General features: G+C 41.8%; 3 protein-coding genes across 3 annotated transcripts; 2 read left to right on the top strand and 1 right to left on the bottom strand.

Moving 5' to 3' along the window:
* The first annotated feature begins 988 nt into the window (after positions 1-988).
* On the top strand, positions 989-7800 carry shmt1 (serine hydroxymethyltransferase 1 (soluble)). Its single transcript, XM_085453735.1, has 12 exons — positions 989-1094; positions 1702-1844; positions 1989-2134; positions 2233-2348; positions 2457-2617; positions 4297-4378; positions 4517-4729; positions 4861-4974; positions 5066-5188; positions 6471-6587; positions 7032-7142; positions 7231-7800. The coding sequence occupies exons 2-12, from the start codon at positions 1752-1754 to the stop codon at positions 7401-7403; spliced, it is 1449 nt and encodes a 482-aa protein (XP_085309861.1). The 5' UTR covers positions 989-1094; positions 1702-1751; the 3' UTR covers positions 7404-7800.
* Positions 7801-11570: 3770 nt separating this feature from the next.
* cpsf4 (cleavage and polyadenylation specific factor 4) lies at positions 11571-15289 on the top strand. The gene is made up of 8 exons (XM_085453733.1): positions 11571-12036; positions 12178-12228; positions 12713-12865; positions 12966-13061; positions 13199-13292; positions 13525-13597; positions 13758-13916; positions 14671-15289. The coding sequence occupies exons 1-8, from the start codon at positions 11934-11936 to the stop codon at positions 14737-14739; spliced, it is 798 nt and encodes a 265-aa protein (XP_085309859.1). The 5' UTR covers positions 11571-11933; the 3' UTR covers positions 14740-15289.
* Positions 15290-15369: 80 nt separating this feature from the next.
* Positions 15370-18152, bottom strand: atp5mf (ATP synthase membrane subunit f). Its single transcript, XM_085453734.1, has 4 exons — positions 18122-18152; positions 17089-17196; positions 15605-15721; positions 15370-15483 (listed from the first exon to the last, which is right to left on the bottom strand). Exons 1-4 carry the CDS (start codon positions 18135-18137, stop codon positions 15455-15457), a joined length of 270 nt encoding a protein of 89 aa, XP_085309860.1. The 5' UTR covers positions 18138-18152; the 3' UTR covers positions 15370-15454.
* Positions 18153-19601: the final 1449 nt, after the last annotated feature.

Genomic DNA, 19601 nt, shown 5'->3' with positions numbered 1-19601 from the left:
ATTAATGTGATTTCTGTTAGACGTGTGTTTGTAGTGGCACCAACAGTCCAAAGTTAGATATGAGAAGTGCTATTTTACAGCTGTTCTTCATCATGGTATGCATAGATATACTCTCACTGGCCACTTCATTGGGTACATCTTTTTAGGTGCTCATTAACTTCAACTATCTAATCAGCCAATCACTTGGCAGCAAATCAGTGCTTTTGGGAATGCACTGATTTGTTGATTTTGAATTACATCAAAATGGGATAGAAAGGTGACTTAAGTGACTCAATGTGGCATCATTGTTGGTGCCAAACATGCTGGCCTGAATATTTCAGAAACTGCTGATCTGCTGGGATTCTTCCACAGACACCGGTCTATGTGAGGGACTGAGGAGTAAGGCACAAGGACAAAAGTAATGTTTGTTTTAACTGAATATAAAATTGTACATTAAAAATCCAGAAAAGCAGCTACTAAACATGGCCAATGTGAGGTAAGTAAAAAAACAACAACAACCCACAACCCCTCCTATTATTAATGACTACATTTACAAGAAATAAAATTCTTTGCAAAGTTTTCCAATGCAATGTCTCCTGCTTTCAGTCCACTGTAAGATTCCTACGGTGGAAGGGGGTTAGCTGAACTGCTGCTCACTGGATATTTTCCCCTTTTCAGATCATTCTCTGTAAACTACATATGTTTGTGTGGGAATATCACAGCAAATCCTCAGAATAGACATTTAAATCACCTTTCTTCTCCGTGCTGATGGTTACTTTGAACCTGATCTAGAGATGGAGATGAGCTGTCATGTGATTGGCTGATTAAATTTTTTTTAGTTAATGAGCATGCTAATAAGTGTGCCTAATAATGTGTCCGGTGAGCTGATCTCCATTTTTCCTCACAGTCGTCTTCATGTCTGTGCCCGTAGCACAAGGTGGCAGTAAAGAATGTAGCACGCAGGATAAAAAGCAAACGAAGAAGAAGCGATGCGCTGATTGGTGGGAAGTTTGGCGGACTTTACCCTCCGCTGTGAAGCAGATATTACTGTTGGCGCTCTGGGGCTCGAACTTCAGCTCAGTGTACGGCTGACAGCGCGGGAGTCTCCACAGACGGTGAGCTGGTTAAAGTTTCACACACAGAGGACGGTAATGTTAATGCGAGCAGGGAGAAAATATGTGGAGAAGTAAATGTGTTTTGCACTTTAACCTTCGTTAAAGCAGATTAGCTCTGCAGGTAGAAGTTTTCACGTTTTGTGTTTTTTAAACTTGATGATGTGTTCAGGGGTCCTCTCAGTTCAGGTTTAGCCAGCGTGTGCACTGAACAGCTGTTGCTGTCTTTCTGGGTCAGTCAGGAGATGTAATGAGAAGCATGCGCTGCACAGATGCATGACTGTCATGAGGAGAGACAGTCTGATAAAGATCTGGCAGCTGTGGATTTCATGGAGCAGTGAGCTTGTTATCTGGGTTACAAAATAACCAGTGATTGTGTAGTTCAGTGACCTTTTTGGGCAGTGCTATGGTTCAAAGTTTAGCCTTATCACTATAATACTGTAGCAGGGGTGGTGTGCTGCTGCATATTCACTCTTTGTCTGAGGCTTTGTGCTGCAATAATGGAGCATCTGTAGGGCCAGTTTGTCAGCAGCGCTGTCTGCATGCTGTGTCATCACACACAGATGTTCATTTCTTTCAAATTGATATTGTTTTTATGTCTGTGTAAAAGTCTCATCTTTTAGATTTCCACTTTGTGAGACCAAGAAAAAAACAGCAATCATGTCTTTATCTAACGCCCATCATATAAGCAAAGAAGAATGGGAATCGCACAACAAGATGCTGCTGGAGCCGCTGGCAGTCAACGACTCAGAGGTTTGTGTTTAGTGGAGGTAAAACATCAAATTACCTAATAAACGTGTACCTAATAATGGGCCTTTGAGAGTTCCCACCTAACAGGTGTGTGTGTGTGTGTGTGTGTGTGTGTGTGTGTGTGTGTGTGTGTGTGTGTGTGTTCAGGTGTTCTCCATTATTAAAAAAGAGAAGCACAGGCAGACGTACGGTTTGGAGCTGATAGCATCTGAGAACTTTGCCAGCAGAGCTGTTCTTGAAGCGCTGGGTTCCTGTATGAACAACAAATACTCCGAGGGCTATCCTGGCCAGAGGTACAATCTAGTTAAAATCCCAACTGGCTCAATCTCATTAGTGTGGCATTAACATTATGAACATTATTTGTAATGGTGAGCATGATTCATGTGTACAGGTACTACGGTGGTACGGAGCATATCGATGAGCTAGAAAGACTTTGTCAGAAGAGAGCACTGGAGGCCTACAGTCTGGACTCGGAGAAATGGGGTGTCAACGTTCAGCCATACTCGGGTATCAAATATGGATGCATTTAAATCTGAGTCTGACTACACCCGTTGGCATGCAACATCTGCCGTGCTCCTGTCACTTACTGTCATACCGTTTGTGCTTCTCTGTAAGGGTCACCTGCAAACTTCGCCGTCTACACGGCTGTTGTGGAGCCCCACGGCAGGATCATGGGGCTGGATCTTCCAGATGGAGGTCACCTGACACACGGCTTCATGACTGAGAAGAAAAAAATCTCGGCAACCTCAATCTTCTTTGAGTCCATGCCATACAAGGTATGTATGTGCACGTATGGTCGGGAACCAAAAGGCTCTGTCGGAGTTGGGAACAAATTTCTCAAAGATGCGATGTGCTCTGGTATTTCCTCACGACAGCTGGGACAAATCACAGAATCAAGGCGGTTATTTGAGTTACTGTTCCCTTCCTATCAGCTCAAAGCAGTTTGGCCATTCTTCTCTGACAGTGACAGAGCTTTTTCATCAGAGAACTGCCACTCACTCAGCAGTTTCTGAAACACTCAGACCAACAATCATACCACATTAAAAGTCACTTAAAACATCTTTTTGTCCCCATTCTAATGCTCAATATGAACTTCAGCATGTCGCGCTGATCATGTCTACATACTTAAATTCATTCAATTAAAGTCATAAGATCGGCTGACTAGATATTGCTGTTTAAGGTGGTGTATAAGGTCAAAGATAAGATTTTTGGAAACAAAAGTGAGCACTAGAAATCACCTCGTGGTGGGAGCACACCATCTGTAACACCAGTGAGTACTTCAGACTCAATGAACTACACATCTGTGAAGTTTGACTGAATCTCCCACGGGTTGTGATGCCATTCATGCTGAAAAAAATATCGTCAGATTCATTAAAATTGATCAGTATCTGCTGTGGCTGTCTATGTTTGTAAATGTGGGCAAAATCAAAACAACTGATTTCACTTTGGTTCAAGTTTTATCCAAAGTCCAACTATGTGGTGTTGTCCTCATCTTGTGTATAGCAGGTGTTATATTTTGGTTTCAAATTCAAATTTTATTTGTCACACACAACCATACACAGTGTGACATGGGGGTGAAATGCTTGTAGCTGTACAATGCCCGACCATTAAATGACAGAAGAAAGTTTTACAATATTTACAATTTACAGTTTCCTACAGAATTTACAAATTAACTTAGGAATTTACAGTAAAGAATGTGCAAATAGCAGAAGAGATTATAAAGATTATAAGGATTATAAATTATAGGATTATAGGAAATGTGTGGTGGTGCGTGTGGTGACGTGTGTGAGAGTCCAGTCTTATAGTGACGTGTGTGGGAGAGTCCAGTCCTACACCTGGTTCAGGCCCCGAATAGCCTGGGGGAAGAAGCTCCTCCTCAGTCTCTCTGTTTTGGCCTTAAGGGAGCGGAAGCGCTTCCCAGACCTCAACAGTGAGAAGAGTCCATTGTTGCGATGGGAGAGGTCCATCATAATCTTCCTAGCTTTGGACTTGCACCGCTTGGTGTAGATGGACAGCAGGTCAGGGAGCTCTGATTGAATGATGCGTTCGGCCGAGCGCACCACTCTTTGCAGATCTCGTCTGTCCTGCTTGGTGCTGTTCCCAAACCAGGTGCAGATGTTTGACGTCAGGACGCTCTCGATGGTGCAGGAGTAGAAGTTCTTGAGCACCTTCAGTGGCAGATGGAAGTCTCTAAGTCTTCTGAGGAAGAAGAGACGCTGACGGGCTTTCTTAACCAGGGTGTTGATGTGACAGGACCATGACAGGTCCTGAGTGATGTGGACACCCAGGTATCGGAAACTGTCCACTCTCTCCACTGGCGTGCCACTGATGATGAGGGGTTTGTAATTCCTCGCCTGCTTTGTAGTGAAGTCCACGATCAGCTCCTTAGTCTTGCTGATGTTTAGGAGGAGGTTATTCTCCTGGTTATGATGTGGTCTGCTGCTTCTCTGTCCAGGTCCATCCAGAGACTGGCTACATCGACTACGACAGGCTGCAGGAAAATGCACGACTCTTCCACCCTAAACTCATCATCGCAGGTAGTTCATCCCTCCTATGTTTTTATCTTTTTACTTTTATGCATCAGTGAGCAGTGACTGGGAACTTTAAATCTGAGGGTATTTGTCGGGGGAAGAAAAGAAAATCTCTACACTTTGTCTTTTTTTTGTCTTTCTCAGGAACAAGCTGCTATTCTCGCAACCTTGACTATGCCCGCTTGAAGCAGATTGCTAATGAGAACGGTGCCTATCTGATGGGAGACATGGCTCACATAAGTGGATTAGTGGCTGCCGGAGTGGTGCCCTCACCCTTTGAGCATTGTGACATTGTTACCACGACGACGCACAAAACACTGCGTGGCTGCCGTGCTGGGCTTATTTTCTACAGAAAAGGTATAAAACGGACCTGAAGCTTTTTCTCCCTTTGTCTTGTTGTAAATCTGCTCTTCCCCACACTGATATCTGTGAATTCACTATTTTTATTTGACCTTCTCCTCTTTCTCGTCTTCACTCCATCTCTTCAGGAGTGCGGAATGTGGACGCCAAAGGAAAAGAGACTCTGTACAACTTGGAGTCGTTGATTAACCAGGCCGTGTTTCCCGGACTGCAGGGAGGACCGCACAACCACGCCATCGCAGGTCATCATTTTCTTCCACTTTCGCTTTTTACTAATTTTCATGTCTCTCACTGGGCTCATGTTTTGTTTGTTTCTTTTCCTACAAATGGCAGGTGTTGCTGTAGCTCTGAAGCAAGCCATGACACCAGAGTTCAAGGCCTATCAATTGCAGGTTCTCGCTAACTGCAGGGCTCTATCCAGCGCTCTTATTGACCATGGCTACAAGATTGTCACCGGTAAGTACTGCAGAGCACCATAATAGACAAGTGGAAGAGAAAATTGCCATGACAGCCAGCTGAAAATACACTGAGTGGGAGAAGAGCAATCAACATGGATGCAAAAAGTATAACTAAGCCCCTTTACTTTTTATTTTTTCATTCTTCAGAGTAAAAGAGGCTTGAAGTTTCCAATCCCGCAATAACTTGACCATCCATCCCTGCTCAATCTTATTTGATTGATGTCCTATGTGAACATGAGACATGGTGCATGCGATGCTTTATAAAGCCTCCCTTATATATAGTTCAAAAGAGAGGGTTGTTTATAAATTTCAGAAGGCCAGCATGTTCATGTGTGTTTGCGTGGCAGTAAAGATCCTGTGAATGTTTCGGAGGATGCCGAGGACGGGGAACACCATGGATGCCCAAGAACGAGTGTTCGAAAACAAATCAAATGAAGGCGTCAGAATGATTGCAGCAATGTGTCCATCAACAAAGAGACTTAGGGAAATCTTTGCACAACATGAAGGACATTTAGGCAAAGTTTATCCCACGGTTGGGATAAACTCGTGAAACAAATTGAAGCAAATCCGGAGTATTTATATCTGGAGAAGGTTGGACATCACCTGGGTTGCCAAGGATGAAAGAATTCAAGTTCAAGGCTGTGTTAACGGTTTTCTTTGACATTAAGAGCATAATTATGGATTAGAGGACGGGGTTCTAGAGGAATTAACAAAAGGGATTGAACCAAAACTCTATTATAAATGGGTTCTTGAACATTTTTATCTAAGGGTGAAGAAAAAGAGGCTACAACTGTTGGAAAATGGTTCCCTCTTTCATCAGGACCCACACTGCTCTCTCTGAAAGGTTCTTTGGTCCACACCACACTCTGTATTTGCCTGATCTTGCACCATGTGACTTTCTTTTCCCTAAAATTGGATCTGCTCTCAAAAGAACTGATTTTGAGTCTTTTTCAGAAGAAGAAAACGATAGCTTTTGAAATGCCTAATGAAAGATCTGCTGCACTGCTTTGATTGGAAGACGAGAGTGCAGCAGCGTGTAGGTGCAAAGGGGGAAAATATCAATTCATTAAAATTGAATTACAGCATCAGCCTTATATGGTCATTGACTTAACTGATGATCCTGAGCCTGAGTGAGCCTGAATGATTGATCATCTCTCTGTGATGGAGTAGCCTGCCCAGTGTGTAGCGCTCCACTATCTCAGTGGGGTTAAAAAGGTGGATGGATGATTTGTAGCTTCATGCTCATCTAATGTTCCTTTTTGTAATCTCTTAATGTGCAGGCGGCTCTGACAACCATCTGATCCTGCTGGACCTGCGCAGCAAGGGAACCGATGGAGGACGAGCAGAGAAGGTCCTGGAAGCATGTGCCATTGCTTGTAATAAAAACACCTGTCCAGGTAGTTAGTGAGTGTGTGTGTGCGTGTGTGTGTAAGGCAAAGTAGTTTTCCATACACGAGTATGGCAAGTAAGGAACATTTCATATTTAAGATGGGATAAGAACTTTATTTATCCTGAGGGAAATTCTTTTGTCATAAACATGCTCAGAAGAAGAGGAATAAGGCAAGTTTATTTATATAGCACAATTCAACAACAAGGTGATTCAAAGTGCTTTACACAGAAATTAAAAAACAAAAACAATAAAGCATGATTTAAAATTGATTTAAAAAAAACAGTAGATAAACTCAGAACAGTAGATAAAATCAGTAGTTAAAATGTAAGTTAAGTGAAATTTAAAGATGTACAATAAGATTTTTTTTTTTTTTAAGTAGATAGATCCCATTTTTGCTTGATTGGTGTCTCTGCAAAGTCCCATTCTTAGTTTTTCTCGTACATCTTTGTAGGAGATAAAAGTGCTTTGCGACCTAGCGGCCTGAGGTTCGGCTCGCCGGCTCTTACCTCCAGAGGCTTGGTGGAGAATGACTTCAGGAAAGTGGCTGAGTTCATCCACAGAGGTAATTTATTTCTTTAAAGGAGGAATTGGTGTAAAAAGATTTCTCACAAACAAAATGTAAATAACCCATGCTTTCCATTCTTCCGCAGGCATTGAACTGACTGTGGAGGTGCAGAAAAGTCTGGATCCCAAAGCCACTCTGAAGGCGTTTGTTCAGGCATTATCCCAGGGAGAGAAGTTCCAGCAGCGGGTAGCGGAGATCAGGGTTGAGGTGGAGGCTTTCGCCGGACAATTCCCAATGCCAGGTCTACCCGAGCTGTAGAGCGCAGTTCAGACTCTAAATGCAGCTGAACGGATGATTCAAGAAGATTAGTACGAAGGCATATGATGCTGGGTTTTTGTTTTTCCTTTATTTTGACTGTCGACTCACAGTTCGCATGGATAGACACGATTTCTGTTCAAACAGATTTAATAACCATCGAATTATTCTGTGTTGTTACTGAGCCTTTCCCATTTTTACGTGTTTTCCATTTAGCTTCATGGTCGGGTGTTACAATCATATTTAAGCTTTGAGCTCATCAGAAATCTCACTTTCATCTTTATTAAGATTACACTTCAGAGGTTTTGTAGCAAACTACCACATTTTCAGTATATAGTATCGTAAGTACAACTTTGAAAATAAAATAATTACATTCTGAATAAACTAAGAATGAACGAAACCTCAGCTGTTATGTTTTGTTTTGCTTTATTTTTTCCCCCAGTCTAAGTACATCAGTGCTCTGGACTCTGATTAAGTAAAGTAGATATTGGAAGCTTACAGTGGTTTAATAATCTTGATTTAGCAGCAATAGAAAAACAGCTGATGCTGGCTGGAATGTCATTACAAGAGCACTGGACAAATGAAAATTCTGGTAGAATAAAAGTTAAGGGGTCATTAAAATTCAAATCACCTTGATGAGAACGAGTCCACAGAGAGTCGAATATCCAGAGCCTGTGTTCCTGTGAAACCTGGACGTTGGTTTCAAAGGGTGAAAATAAGTTTTCTCCAGTAGACATTTTTTCTTCCTAGTACAATTCTCAGTGAAGAGATATCCTGGACTTGGATTTTCACTCAAACTGGATACTGCTGTATGAATCTGTATATGCTATAACATAGTCTCTTTCAGGAAAAACGGTCAGTAATCCTGAAAGATCAGGTGATACAGGACATTAGAAAACACTGAAACAGCATAGCATGCTGCTGGCATCCAATTAAAAAAAGAATATCTAATTTTCTACCTTTCATATGTTGCTTTTGTACTAGAGATGGCACGATACCACTTTTTTATGTCCGATACCGATACCGATATCATAAATTTGGATATCTGCCGATACCGATATGAATCCGATATAGTGTTTTTTAATCAACAAAACTGTTTTTTAAAATATCTTGCTGCATTTTGCAAGTCTGCAAGTTCATACTCAAGTTTAAAACAACAACTACACTAAAGCTATTCTGTTATACCTGTATACAAAAAAAATATTTCATAGTTCAGCAATACTGATCAATCTAATAAACTTAGACCTACACCATCCTCCCTATTCTGGTATTTTAAAGAGTACTTAGCGTAAATATTAAGCAACCTAACTAATAGGGTTCCAACTCCCAGCAACAACAAAAAGAAATAAATAAAAAATAAGGAACCACCCCTCACGCGCCACCTCATGATGCTTAATCGACGTAATCAACCTTAATTTGATGCAGTGTGAAAAAAAATGCACAGAAATCAATTATTTTTCAAGAAATATTAAATAGATTCAACATCTTTCTTCAACAAAATTGCAGACTGCACAGATGGTACCTTCCCAAAGTAAAAAGTACTATAGCTTACTAGGGTATATATATTAGACTTAATAGTTACTATATACAATAATGGACTTCTATTCATTTTACATCAAATTAAAACTTTGGGTGTCAGATAATTATTTATTAAAAGCTCGACATTTTAAATGAGAATAAGAAAGAAAAGTATGTCTTTGTGCCCCCTTTTCCCTGTTCATGCCCTATCGGCCCCCCTGGCTAAACTTTGCTAGATCCGCCCCTGCACAGTTACCAGCGTCAGCTACGTAGAAAAAGATCCTGGTGTAGAAAGTAATATTAAATAAATTCTAACAACAGCTTATCAAGCTTAAACGTTCTGCTGTTGTTCAGCCGCTGGTTTCCTCTTTCTGGTGCAAAGTGGGCCAAAAACAAACAAGAGAGACGGACTCGCGACAGAAAAGCCGATCAGCTGATCATTAGCAGTTTCACGATTGAAGTAGCAGCCGGAGAGCGAGAGGCAGTCGCTCGTTAAGCTTAACGCAGGAATGCTTTACAAACATTCAGAGATGGACTTACACACTTGCTTTACTTCTCTCGGGGATAACTTTGTCGGAGATGAAATGCCAGGTTGCTAGCGAAGCTCCAAATGCTATCCAGACCACCGACAGGTCCGGCATGCCACAGCTGCTCTATCACGTGATGCATACTGCTCCGACTGCTAACGTTCTGAGGTGAGTTACGGCGTGTTGCAAGTTTTGCGAGGTGCTTTCGTGATATTTAATGGATCGGATTACATTTTTTATTTTTCTCCGATATCCGATCCAGTAATTTAGGTCAGTATCGGACCGATACCGATACGTAATATCGGATCGGTCCATCTCTATTTTGTACCAATTTTAAATTAAACAAACAACCTTATTTACATTTTACGTGGTGTCCCAATTTTATTGGAAACAAGAATCTGATATGTTTCTACTGAAAACTACAAATGTTGGTACAATCACTGGTTTGGGGGTTTTAAATTTTTCTTAATCTATACATTTGATTATTTTAGATTAGAATCTTGTTTGCAGTCGCACTTTTCTCCTCTCCTCCTTCCCCTTATCTTCCCTGCTTAGCCTCTTGTGTCCTTGTCTTGTCTCGTGTGTATTACTTTCCCTGGAACACTCTCTCACAGTCTGTTCTCTAAAACCTAAAAGAGAATTATGGATTTGATCAACTGGTCTCTGAATGCTATTGACACCCTTTTCTCAAGGAGAAGTCTGGGCTCGGGTGAGCCCAAGTGCCCTGGAGGGACTGATAGACTGTTTACTTAGCCTGGTAGGGCGAAGGAAACTGTCTCAGCTGAACTATGGACACGGACACACATACACTTACACTGATAAGCACTCACACATCCCCCCTCCCCTTCCAATGCCTTCGATGCTTGTTGCCTCCTGGGAACACGAGGCGGGTCTGGACCCGCACTGGAGAGACGGCGAGGGGCAGGATGGCTGCTGTGTTGCCTGGGATTACTCCTTTCCCCTACCCAACCCTGTTGCTCGTCACGTGCTCTATAATGTTGTACTGTGGACATTTATGTGCTTTCTGTCCTGAGGAGTTTTTTTTGTTTCCTGTTCTCATGCTGTCCTCCTATAGCCCAGTATGAGTAGAGGTCTCTTTTTTTCCTCTTGTACTTTCCCATTGTAGTGTATATTTCATTGTTTTTTCTGTAATGCAACCGTTCTCTGACTTGTATCCCTATGTGATGTCTGTGTTGTGTGTGTAAAGTCGGGGGGCAGGTTGCCCTGCATTCCACTGCAGGGCAACCTGCCACTGCATGTGGCGAATAAAAGTTGAATTTGAACTCCATCAACAGACAAGCTCGGTTTGAGAAGTGTTGATTAGTGTTTGGGTTCAAATGAGCCAAAATCAGGTTTTGCTCAACATGATGTGTATATGTGTGTATATACGTATGTATGGATAGATAGAAACATATATGTATATATATAAAAAAAAAAAAATTACACATAACATATAATGTAATTGCAATGAGGTATTTCTGTAGTCTATTGATACTAGATAGTGGAAAAGGGGTGGGATTAAATAAGCTTATGCTTCTTCCTGCTCCTTTTTGAACATGAACGTTAATTGGAGTTGTGGTTGCTCGTTTTCCTTTTGTTTTGCTTTGTTCATTTGTCTCTTTTAATTCTATTTTGTTGTACTTTTTCAACATGTTCAAAATAAAGATTCAATCAATCAATCATTGAAGATCAAAATAACACATCCCAGTACCCTCAGCTTTCCCACTGAGAAGCTCTATAATAATCATAATAAATGCACGAAAGCAACAGCGATGGATTTTATAAAGAAAAAAAAACACTTCGGTGAAGCTGAATAAAACCTTGTCGGGCCTGTTTTGTACCAATGGTGTCAGACATAAAGGGGCACCAGAATCCAAATGTAATCAGTTTTACATCTTTTCCTTCCAGCTCCCCCCTGGCTATTCATGCTACACTACAGTAATTTCTGATTTCAATGCTCTTACATTCAGATTACAAATGATCTACTATAGAAATTTCTGTTTTGGCTCCACGGTTTTTTCCTGTAATTTTTCTCATTTCTTACAGTTTAAGCCCAAAGAGAAATGCTGACAGATTTTACTAAAGCAGCATTTCTTCATCATGTGGAAAAACTGAAACTTACTGTTGAGTTGTGGATTTAACGAAGCGCTCTGCGATCGTTTAGTCTTGTCTGATTTTGTCAGGTCGGAGGTCAGCCTGCGCGCCTCCCATCATCCACACAGAACAAGGAGTAGTTCGGGGACATACAAACATTTACGGGCCGGTCGTGTCCATGGCTTGTCTTTAAAACCGACATTAGACCTACAAACTACGGCATCTGTTGTATTCTCGGTATCGGAGTTTGGAGTTTGGTGCTAACTTATCAGTTAGCTTGGCTAGCCGCCTTAGCAGGCTGAGAGGGAACTTGGTAGCTAGTAGCTAGACTTCGAGCTAGCTTAACCGAAACGGACATTTATCTGATCGGAGGAGTGAATAGACTGCAGGGGACATGCAGGATTTACTGGCCAACGTGGACCACATCAAGTTTGACCTGGAGATTGCCGTGGAGCAGCAGCTGGGAGCCCAGCCGCTGCCTTTCCCCGGCATGGATAGTAAGTGCTGGGATGCTAGCTGGTACTAAGCCCGCTGCGGGTTAACCTTAAGCGGAATTAACGGTAAAATTGACGAGGGGAGAGTTGACCGCCACTGACTACTTATGTTCATTGACCCTGTGATCGTGTGTGTCTCTGCAGAGTCCGGGTCTGCTGTGTGTGAGTTCTTCATGAGAGCTGCGTGTCAGAAAGGTAAAATCACAACATGGTCTCAACTCTGTGGTGATGTCACTGCAGCGTGAACGGCCCCAACAATGAACTCTTTAACTTCCGTAAAGTTAAAGTTTAGACACTTCACGCCACTCAAACGCACAGATCGGTGCTGGTTGACCTTTTTTTAAGCAAGCTCGACCTCTCATGTCTAAATACAGCCTTAGATATACTGTTTACGCACTGCTACAGTAGCCTGCACCTCACTGATTTCCAAGAATAGCCCATTTTCATAATGTTGTGAATTATATTACTCCTCTAATAGCTTCAAGGGAAATGACCTTTCCCCCCCATCTTTATTAATCACTTTTGTAACCATTTCAATCCCTGCCATTAGGCCAGTCTCTGCTGATCTCAAAATGTCCAAATTTAAAGTACTAAATTGTGTTTTAAGTGATCAGCATGACACTGAGAGCCATGTGTGTCTTAATGAGGAGAAGGTCACAGAGCGCACTGTGTCTCACAGGTGGGATGTGTCCGTTCCGTCACATCAGTGGAGAGAAGACAGTGGTGTGTAAGCACTGGCTCAGAGGTCTGTGTAAGAAGGGAGACCAGTGCGAGTTTCTCCACGAATACGACATGACCAAGATGCCTGAATGCTACTTCTACTCAAAGTTCGGTGAGTTGACATCATGAGTGCATTTATTTGGTTAAACTTTGCACAGATCTTGTCAGATGAATGCCGTACTGATTAATGTTTTGTTCTGCGACCCTCACAGGTGAATGCAGCAACAAGGAGTGTCCTTTCCTACACATAGATCCAGAGTCCAAGATCAAAGACTGTCCCTGGTATGACCGAGGCTTCTGCAAACACGGTAAGGTCAAATTCTGGTACTAATACCACAAACCCACTGCTTATAGACGTAGCCTGTCTGTTCTGTGGTTTAAATGGAGAAAAACATAATACGTCTTATTATTTGTCCTCATCTGTGTCTCCGTCTTCTTACCTCAGGTCCTGACTGCCGACACCGACATACCAGAAGGGTGATCTGTGTGAACTACTTGGTGGGCTTCTGTCCAGAAGGAAAGTCCTGTAAATTTATGCAGTAAGTAGTCCTTTTACATTTACTTCCTACACAACAGGTATGATTCCTGATAGGACCGCTGCTCCACATTAAGTTGGTTAAATCTGCCAAGCAATTGTGCAGGAATTTCATTACATTACACTCCAGTATAAATGGTCTTTGTTTGATTTTATAATGATGGATAGCTGGATTAAAAGTTTTTTGAGACTTCACCCTGCAGTAACGTAAATTATACGTTGATGTTCCTCCACAGCCCCCGATTTGAGCTGCCTATGGGCGCTTCTGAACAGCCTCCTCTCCCACAGCAAAACCAGAACCAGGCAAAGGTAAGAATGCACACAAACACTCGAATGATGCATCCCGATGCCGGTGTGGATCCATCTCACAGGATGAATCAGCATGACTCTCGGTGCTTCTATTTAACTGTTCGTTCCTGTTGCTGAGGTGCACAGTGAAAACAGTCTCTCTGCTTGCCTCCTGCCGCAGCCCGTGCCTACCATTGGTCGCTCGTCGCTCTCCTTAATCCAGCTCACCAACTCCATCCCAGCCCAGCGGCAGCAGAACAACACGACTACTGTGTCTCAGCAGAACAATCTAAATGCCAACAGAGGGCCTCGTCCGCTGGACCAAGTCACCTGCTACAAGGTGAGTCGGCTGTACATCTGTGTGATTAAAGCCATGCCAGTCTCTCGCTTTGGTCGTAATTGCAATCATTAATCAAACTGTGGTTGGTTATATTGCCAAAGCATGCACCGGCCATACATTTAGATCATTAAAACCAGACTTTTCTCAAGTTTAGATGCACTTGTAAGGTTTTACCTATAATACTGGTTTCCTCTGCGTGGTTGCAGTGAGCCTTGAATAAGATGGATCACTGGTGCTCTTGTGAATTTATCCAGCTTCTTAAAGGGGAACAATTTTCTGAATTTCTTGGCTCTCCACAGTGTAGTACTTTACACATTTGCCTAAAAGCAAAAGGCGGTGACACAAATCTCTTTGGGATGAAAAATGTGCACAAGAGTCTGGCTCCTCAGTTCAAACACAATCTGGAATCATCAGTTTTAAGTTTGCTTCCCACTTTTTTCTGATTGGCTGTCTCTTGCAAATTGTATGCTGAACATGTATGAATGTGGGTGGAGCAGCTGTTCCAACAGCCTGGGGTTTTGGGTTATAGGATTTACTTGGACATTCACTGATATCATTATTTAAACCTTGTACACTTTTAACAGAGCCACCAATCTCACAGCACATATGACTGTAAATAATGAAGGGAAAACACCCCTAAAACAATCTCCTTTAAAATTAGAGGATTTTTTTTTTTTTCCTCGCTACTGGGAACAACTGGAACATGCAGTAAATGTCGTTAATTGCTTCATTTCCGTCTTCCTCTTGTCTGCAGTGTGGCGAGAAGGGCCACTATGCCAACAAATGCACTAAAGGCCATCTCGCCTTCCTGAGTGGTCAGTAACCTTCAGCCGAACACCTCAGTGCTGTAGCGCACCACCCCTGATGTGAGCAGAAGAGAGAATGGGGAAGACTGCTCTACATGCTGGTGTTTCTTAAAGACTAACTGCTGCCCGACAGACACGGACAGTGGGAGGGGGGCCTGTGGACACATGAAAGTGACAAGAAAAAAGGTCATCCGGCCTGATTTGCTGGGTTTGTACAGTACAGGTGACTTTGAAGAGTCACTCCCAGGGTCCAGACTGCTGCAAACACCAATACAGGTGCTGTTGTTCCTCAGGTCATGTGACTGCAACTGCCACTGCTATGTTCCAAGTCTGACCGTGGGAAAAAAAAAAAAAAATTGAACAAATGTGATAAACATCTTAGGAATGTAATTTAGCTTGTACTCAGTGCCCAAATCCACACTAGCTACAACGGTCTCATTCTGGACATTTCAGCCTCTGTTTAGCAGCCGTGTGTGGCAGGTACGGTAGTGCAGAGCAGCTGGAAGAGACGCTTTGTTGACAGTCTGAACATATTCTGTCTGTACAAATAAATGTTCTTGTTTCAGATTTTATTAATTTTTTTTACCCCTCATTTCTGATCTTCTCATAGCCACTTCTGAGATTTACACAGTACACTCAACAGTAAATCCTTATCCTTATTTTTTATTGGTCACAACAATCACATATGAACAGAGCCGAGGATAGAAAGAGCTGACGCGTTCCTGAAGGGGCTCAGTGGTACTTCCTCCAGCGATCGTGTTCTACAAGAAAAGAAGCAGAAGTCGTTTAACATATTAGCTTTTTTTTTTTTAACCAGTGAGGTTAACTGTGACAGGAGTGCAAAGAAAGAAAAGAGGCTCTGTAAGCGAGTGTGTTTCTTACTGATGTGGTCGTATTCCCATAAGTAGCTGATGGCCACGTAGCCCACGAGCAGCATAGCTACACCACCGATGCCCCCCTTCTTCACATTGATGTACTTGTTGTAGTATCTGTCATGGCCTAGAAGAGAAAACAGCATGGTCAAGTGTCCTGTTTAGTATTCAATACATGCAAGAGGAGCACTCATTCTGTGACCTTAATTACTACTGAGGCCAGATTCTCAAATTAGTGTCCCAAGTATAAGTAAAGCTACTAGCACAGGGGTCAGCAACCTTTACTGTCAAGAGACATTTTTCAGCAATTTGTGATTCAAAAAAATAAAAGACCACAAAGCACGAGCCTCATGTAAAGAAGGATACTAAGATTAAGTGTAAAGTAGCCTAAATGAGTAGATTCTTACTCTCCAGTGGGCCATTTCTGATTATTTTGTACTTCAATTCTGGATTTTCACTTTATTTTATACTTATTACTAACAAAAGAGAAGTGGAGTTAAACTAGCATTTTTAAATCCACTTTGAGACAGAGCAGGTATAATTTTCAACCCAGGTTTCTGTGCAAATCAATCTTAAGGGGCCCCAATCAGACAATATATCAAAGTGAAATCTAAAAACTTTAAAACAGTCAATTTTCAACATAATTTTAACTAAAGTCCAGCTTTAGATTAAAAATACTTGGTGGTGAAAGTGAAGAAATCATTCCATTTTCCCCTCACACTTTGTTTTTAGATCTGGAATCCATACCAACTGGGAGTTAAAACTACACAGCCATGCTGACCATTTTTACTGAGGTTCAGCAAAAATCAAGGCGATAAACATGAGCTATGATGCACATCGTAAAATATTTTTTTAAGAATCTGTGTTTAAGGACACAATTGTACTGCTGGTAAATGTAAAGAGTGTTTTAGATCAGGGGTGTCGAACTCCATGCCGGTGTCCTGCTGAGTTTAGATAACACCCTGGGTCAACACCACTGAATGAAATGATTAGTTCATTGGCAGGCCTCTTGAGAGCTTCAAGACATGTTGAGGAGGTAATTTAGCCTCACTGGCCCCCCCGAGGCCTGGAGTTGGACATCTGATCAATGCCAAAAACTGAAATATTCACACATAAAGCCATTGTTTATTTTTATATACATATCCATTTTCTGATAAAGTCACTGGAGAGGTTCAGGACCCCTGTACTAAGGAAGCGCCTAGCCAAAGGCAGAGCTGAGCCCTCATAAATAACATTCCTTACATAACAGATGCGTTACAGGTGAAACCATAAAGATGCAATAAGCTGAAGTAGTTAATGTGGATGGGTTTAAATATGTGGGGGTCAAAGATCCAAAGCAACCGACAGTGCATAAGAGAGGTGAGGAAGAGAGTGCAAGCTGAAAAAAATGTATATAAATAATCAGTCAGTGTTTAAAAACCAAGTTCCAGTAGATAAAAAAAAGAAAAACGTTTTTCCTGCCCACCAGAAGTAGTCGGAGCAAGATGTACTCACCCCTGCGAATGGCTGAGAGGATGCCATTGGGAGTAAAGTCTCGACCTCCAAGCCAGGCTCCCAGCTCGTTGAGTTTCACGTCCATCAGCCGCTTCTCAGCTAAGGAAACTAAAAACACGTAAAAAGAGCGTCATCACTGAAAATGCACACTGTCAACAAAGAATAAAAACATGCCACTGAATTACAAACATTAGCAATCTAAAAACACGTTTAAACCGCTTGTCTAAGAAGACAAAAAGTGGCAACATCGTGTACCGAGGATACAAAATTGTAATTTCCCTACATATTTTCTGACTTTTTTTAAAAAAAAAAAAATCCAATAAACTATTAACCTTTCAAATAATTATCAGGCTAAGAGTTACGGAGACTAATTAAAAACCGAAGCTCTTAATTCTGCAAAATAATTAACAACTTGTTAACATGTTTTCAGTCGTCGCAGTAATTCAATTACACTCAAAACACAGCAGCCGACTCGCTAGGAGCTAGTTTGAAATTTACCAGGTGTGTGTAGCCGATTGTGATGACATAATGAATGAAAGTTTGCTGGACCGCTTTTCAAAAACACCATAAAGCACACAACAAGGCACCCAAGCACCCAAGTTCTTCTTTATGTTTTTTTTACAATTAAAGTTGGTCAAAGAGACCATCCTAGTTTGTGCTAATCGCACCGTGTTTGCGTGCTACCGAGCAAGCTAGCTAAAGAAACCGTTATATAATCGACACGTTTATCAACAGCACGATTATTAGAGCTTCATCCAAGCTGTAGGTCACTCTGAAAGGTGCAGTTAAATGTAAAAAAGCGGCCTGCAGATTTATTTTCACAGTAAATCCGCCAATGACACGCAAAGTCCTTGACGTGACTCAAAGGGTTTAGCGAGGCCTTCAGTCCGAAAAAGACCTTCAAGTGACGAATTCACGGCTTGTCTGATAGAAAACACCCCTCAGTCCCCAAAAGCCTCGTTATATGCCAAGATGATGACATATAAAACAAAAACAGGACAATATTTTTTTGGGAGAAGGCACATTACGGTACCTGCTCTGTCCGCCATCTTGACCGGTGCAGAAGGTTTGCTGCAAGGAATGATGGGAATAAAAGGAGAAAGTGCATTATGGGAGGTCATGTAGTTTTAAAGTGAATCCACTAGAGAGCGGCAAAAGCAATAAAACCAAACAACAAACATTATTATTATTATTATTATTATTATTATTATTATTATTATTATTATTATTATTTCCTAAATAAATTAATTTCTTCTATTTTATCGTAATCTGCTCTGAATAATACGTTCATGTTTATTAACATCTTAATTTTTTATTTATTTTGGTGTAAATTTGTATCTGTTCACCCTCCCTCACTTTTAAAAATCTAGAATGAATCATTATTCAGATATTTTTAATGTTACTCCCGGTTGTCTGTTTACGTCTCTACATGTGTTAAAAAATAGGAACAAACTTGTCAGGCACACCATAATTGAATCAACACTTTTGTTAAATGGTGTGCACAAATTTAATTAGAGTGAGATCTGCCCTTTATAACTTATTGATTGAGTAAAGACTTAAAAGATTAACTTGCACACTTGCAGAAGCCTACTTTTGTTGCCAGCTTTCCTTCCTGACTTTGGCTACATCACCTGTGCTGCTAGTACCTTGTTAGGATTACAGTTTTGCCCCACATGTGTGAAATTGGCACTGCAGATGCAAATAGTTGTATGCGCCTCCTGGAGGTACTGATTTGTGCTCAGTGGCCTGGTCACAGCTCTGGATGGGAGTTCTTAGCTTGGCCGCTGTTGTGAGTTAATTTTTCAAGTGTGCATCACCTCAGTCTGCTTTGTATATCAGATAAAGATTTTGTCTGCCTCAAAGAGAGGAAATGCCGCATTTGATAGAACACCTGCACACTGGAGTTGGATTTCCACCATCTGTGTAACTAATGGAAGCTGTGTTTCAAACAAATAGTAGGAGAAGCACAAGAGGCAGGACACGGAAGGACCGTAGCAACTGTCAAAGTGGCAATTTGTGTTTTGGACTAAGACAGAGCATGACCTAATGTCTCAGTTTCATGCCAGCAAAGGTGCATTGAGCCCCATGCAGGGTCCTTCCCCTGAGCTGTCTTTTCCGAGTGTATGTGGAGACTGAAGATGGGTCAGAGGCTTCCCCCATTAACTTTAGAACACAAGTGCCTTACTCATGCCTGGCGGTTCTGTTGCATAGTTTGTCCATGTGGTGATCAAAAAGATGCCTCACCTCACAGATGAAGGGCTGATATGACAGAAGAGGTCAGTCCAGTGAGTTTGGAAACCATTGGAGGGAAAAACAGCACACGTCTCAAACAGTCTCCTCGGCAATGAAGCACCTCTTATCTGTTCTGAAGGGCTCATTCAGATGGACACCACTGGAGCAGTGTTTATATCATTGATCAAGCCACTTGAAGGTCACTGGAGTCCCTGAAAGAAACCTGAAGGCTGCTGATGTGAGCTTATAACTGTTTTTCATCCTTTAGGTCAATGCAGCTC

This window comes from Copadichromis virginalis, linkage group LG4 (genome assembly GCF_057382275.1).
Source record: "Copadichromis virginalis isolate Kocher_CV1m ecotype Utaka linkage group LG4, C_Virginalis_male_GT1.1, whole genome shotgun sequence".
NCBI lineage: Eukaryota > Metazoa > Chordata > Actinopteri > Cichliformes > Cichlidae > Copadichromis > Copadichromis virginalis.
This window is presented reverse-complemented; position numbering and strand designations above follow the sequence as displayed.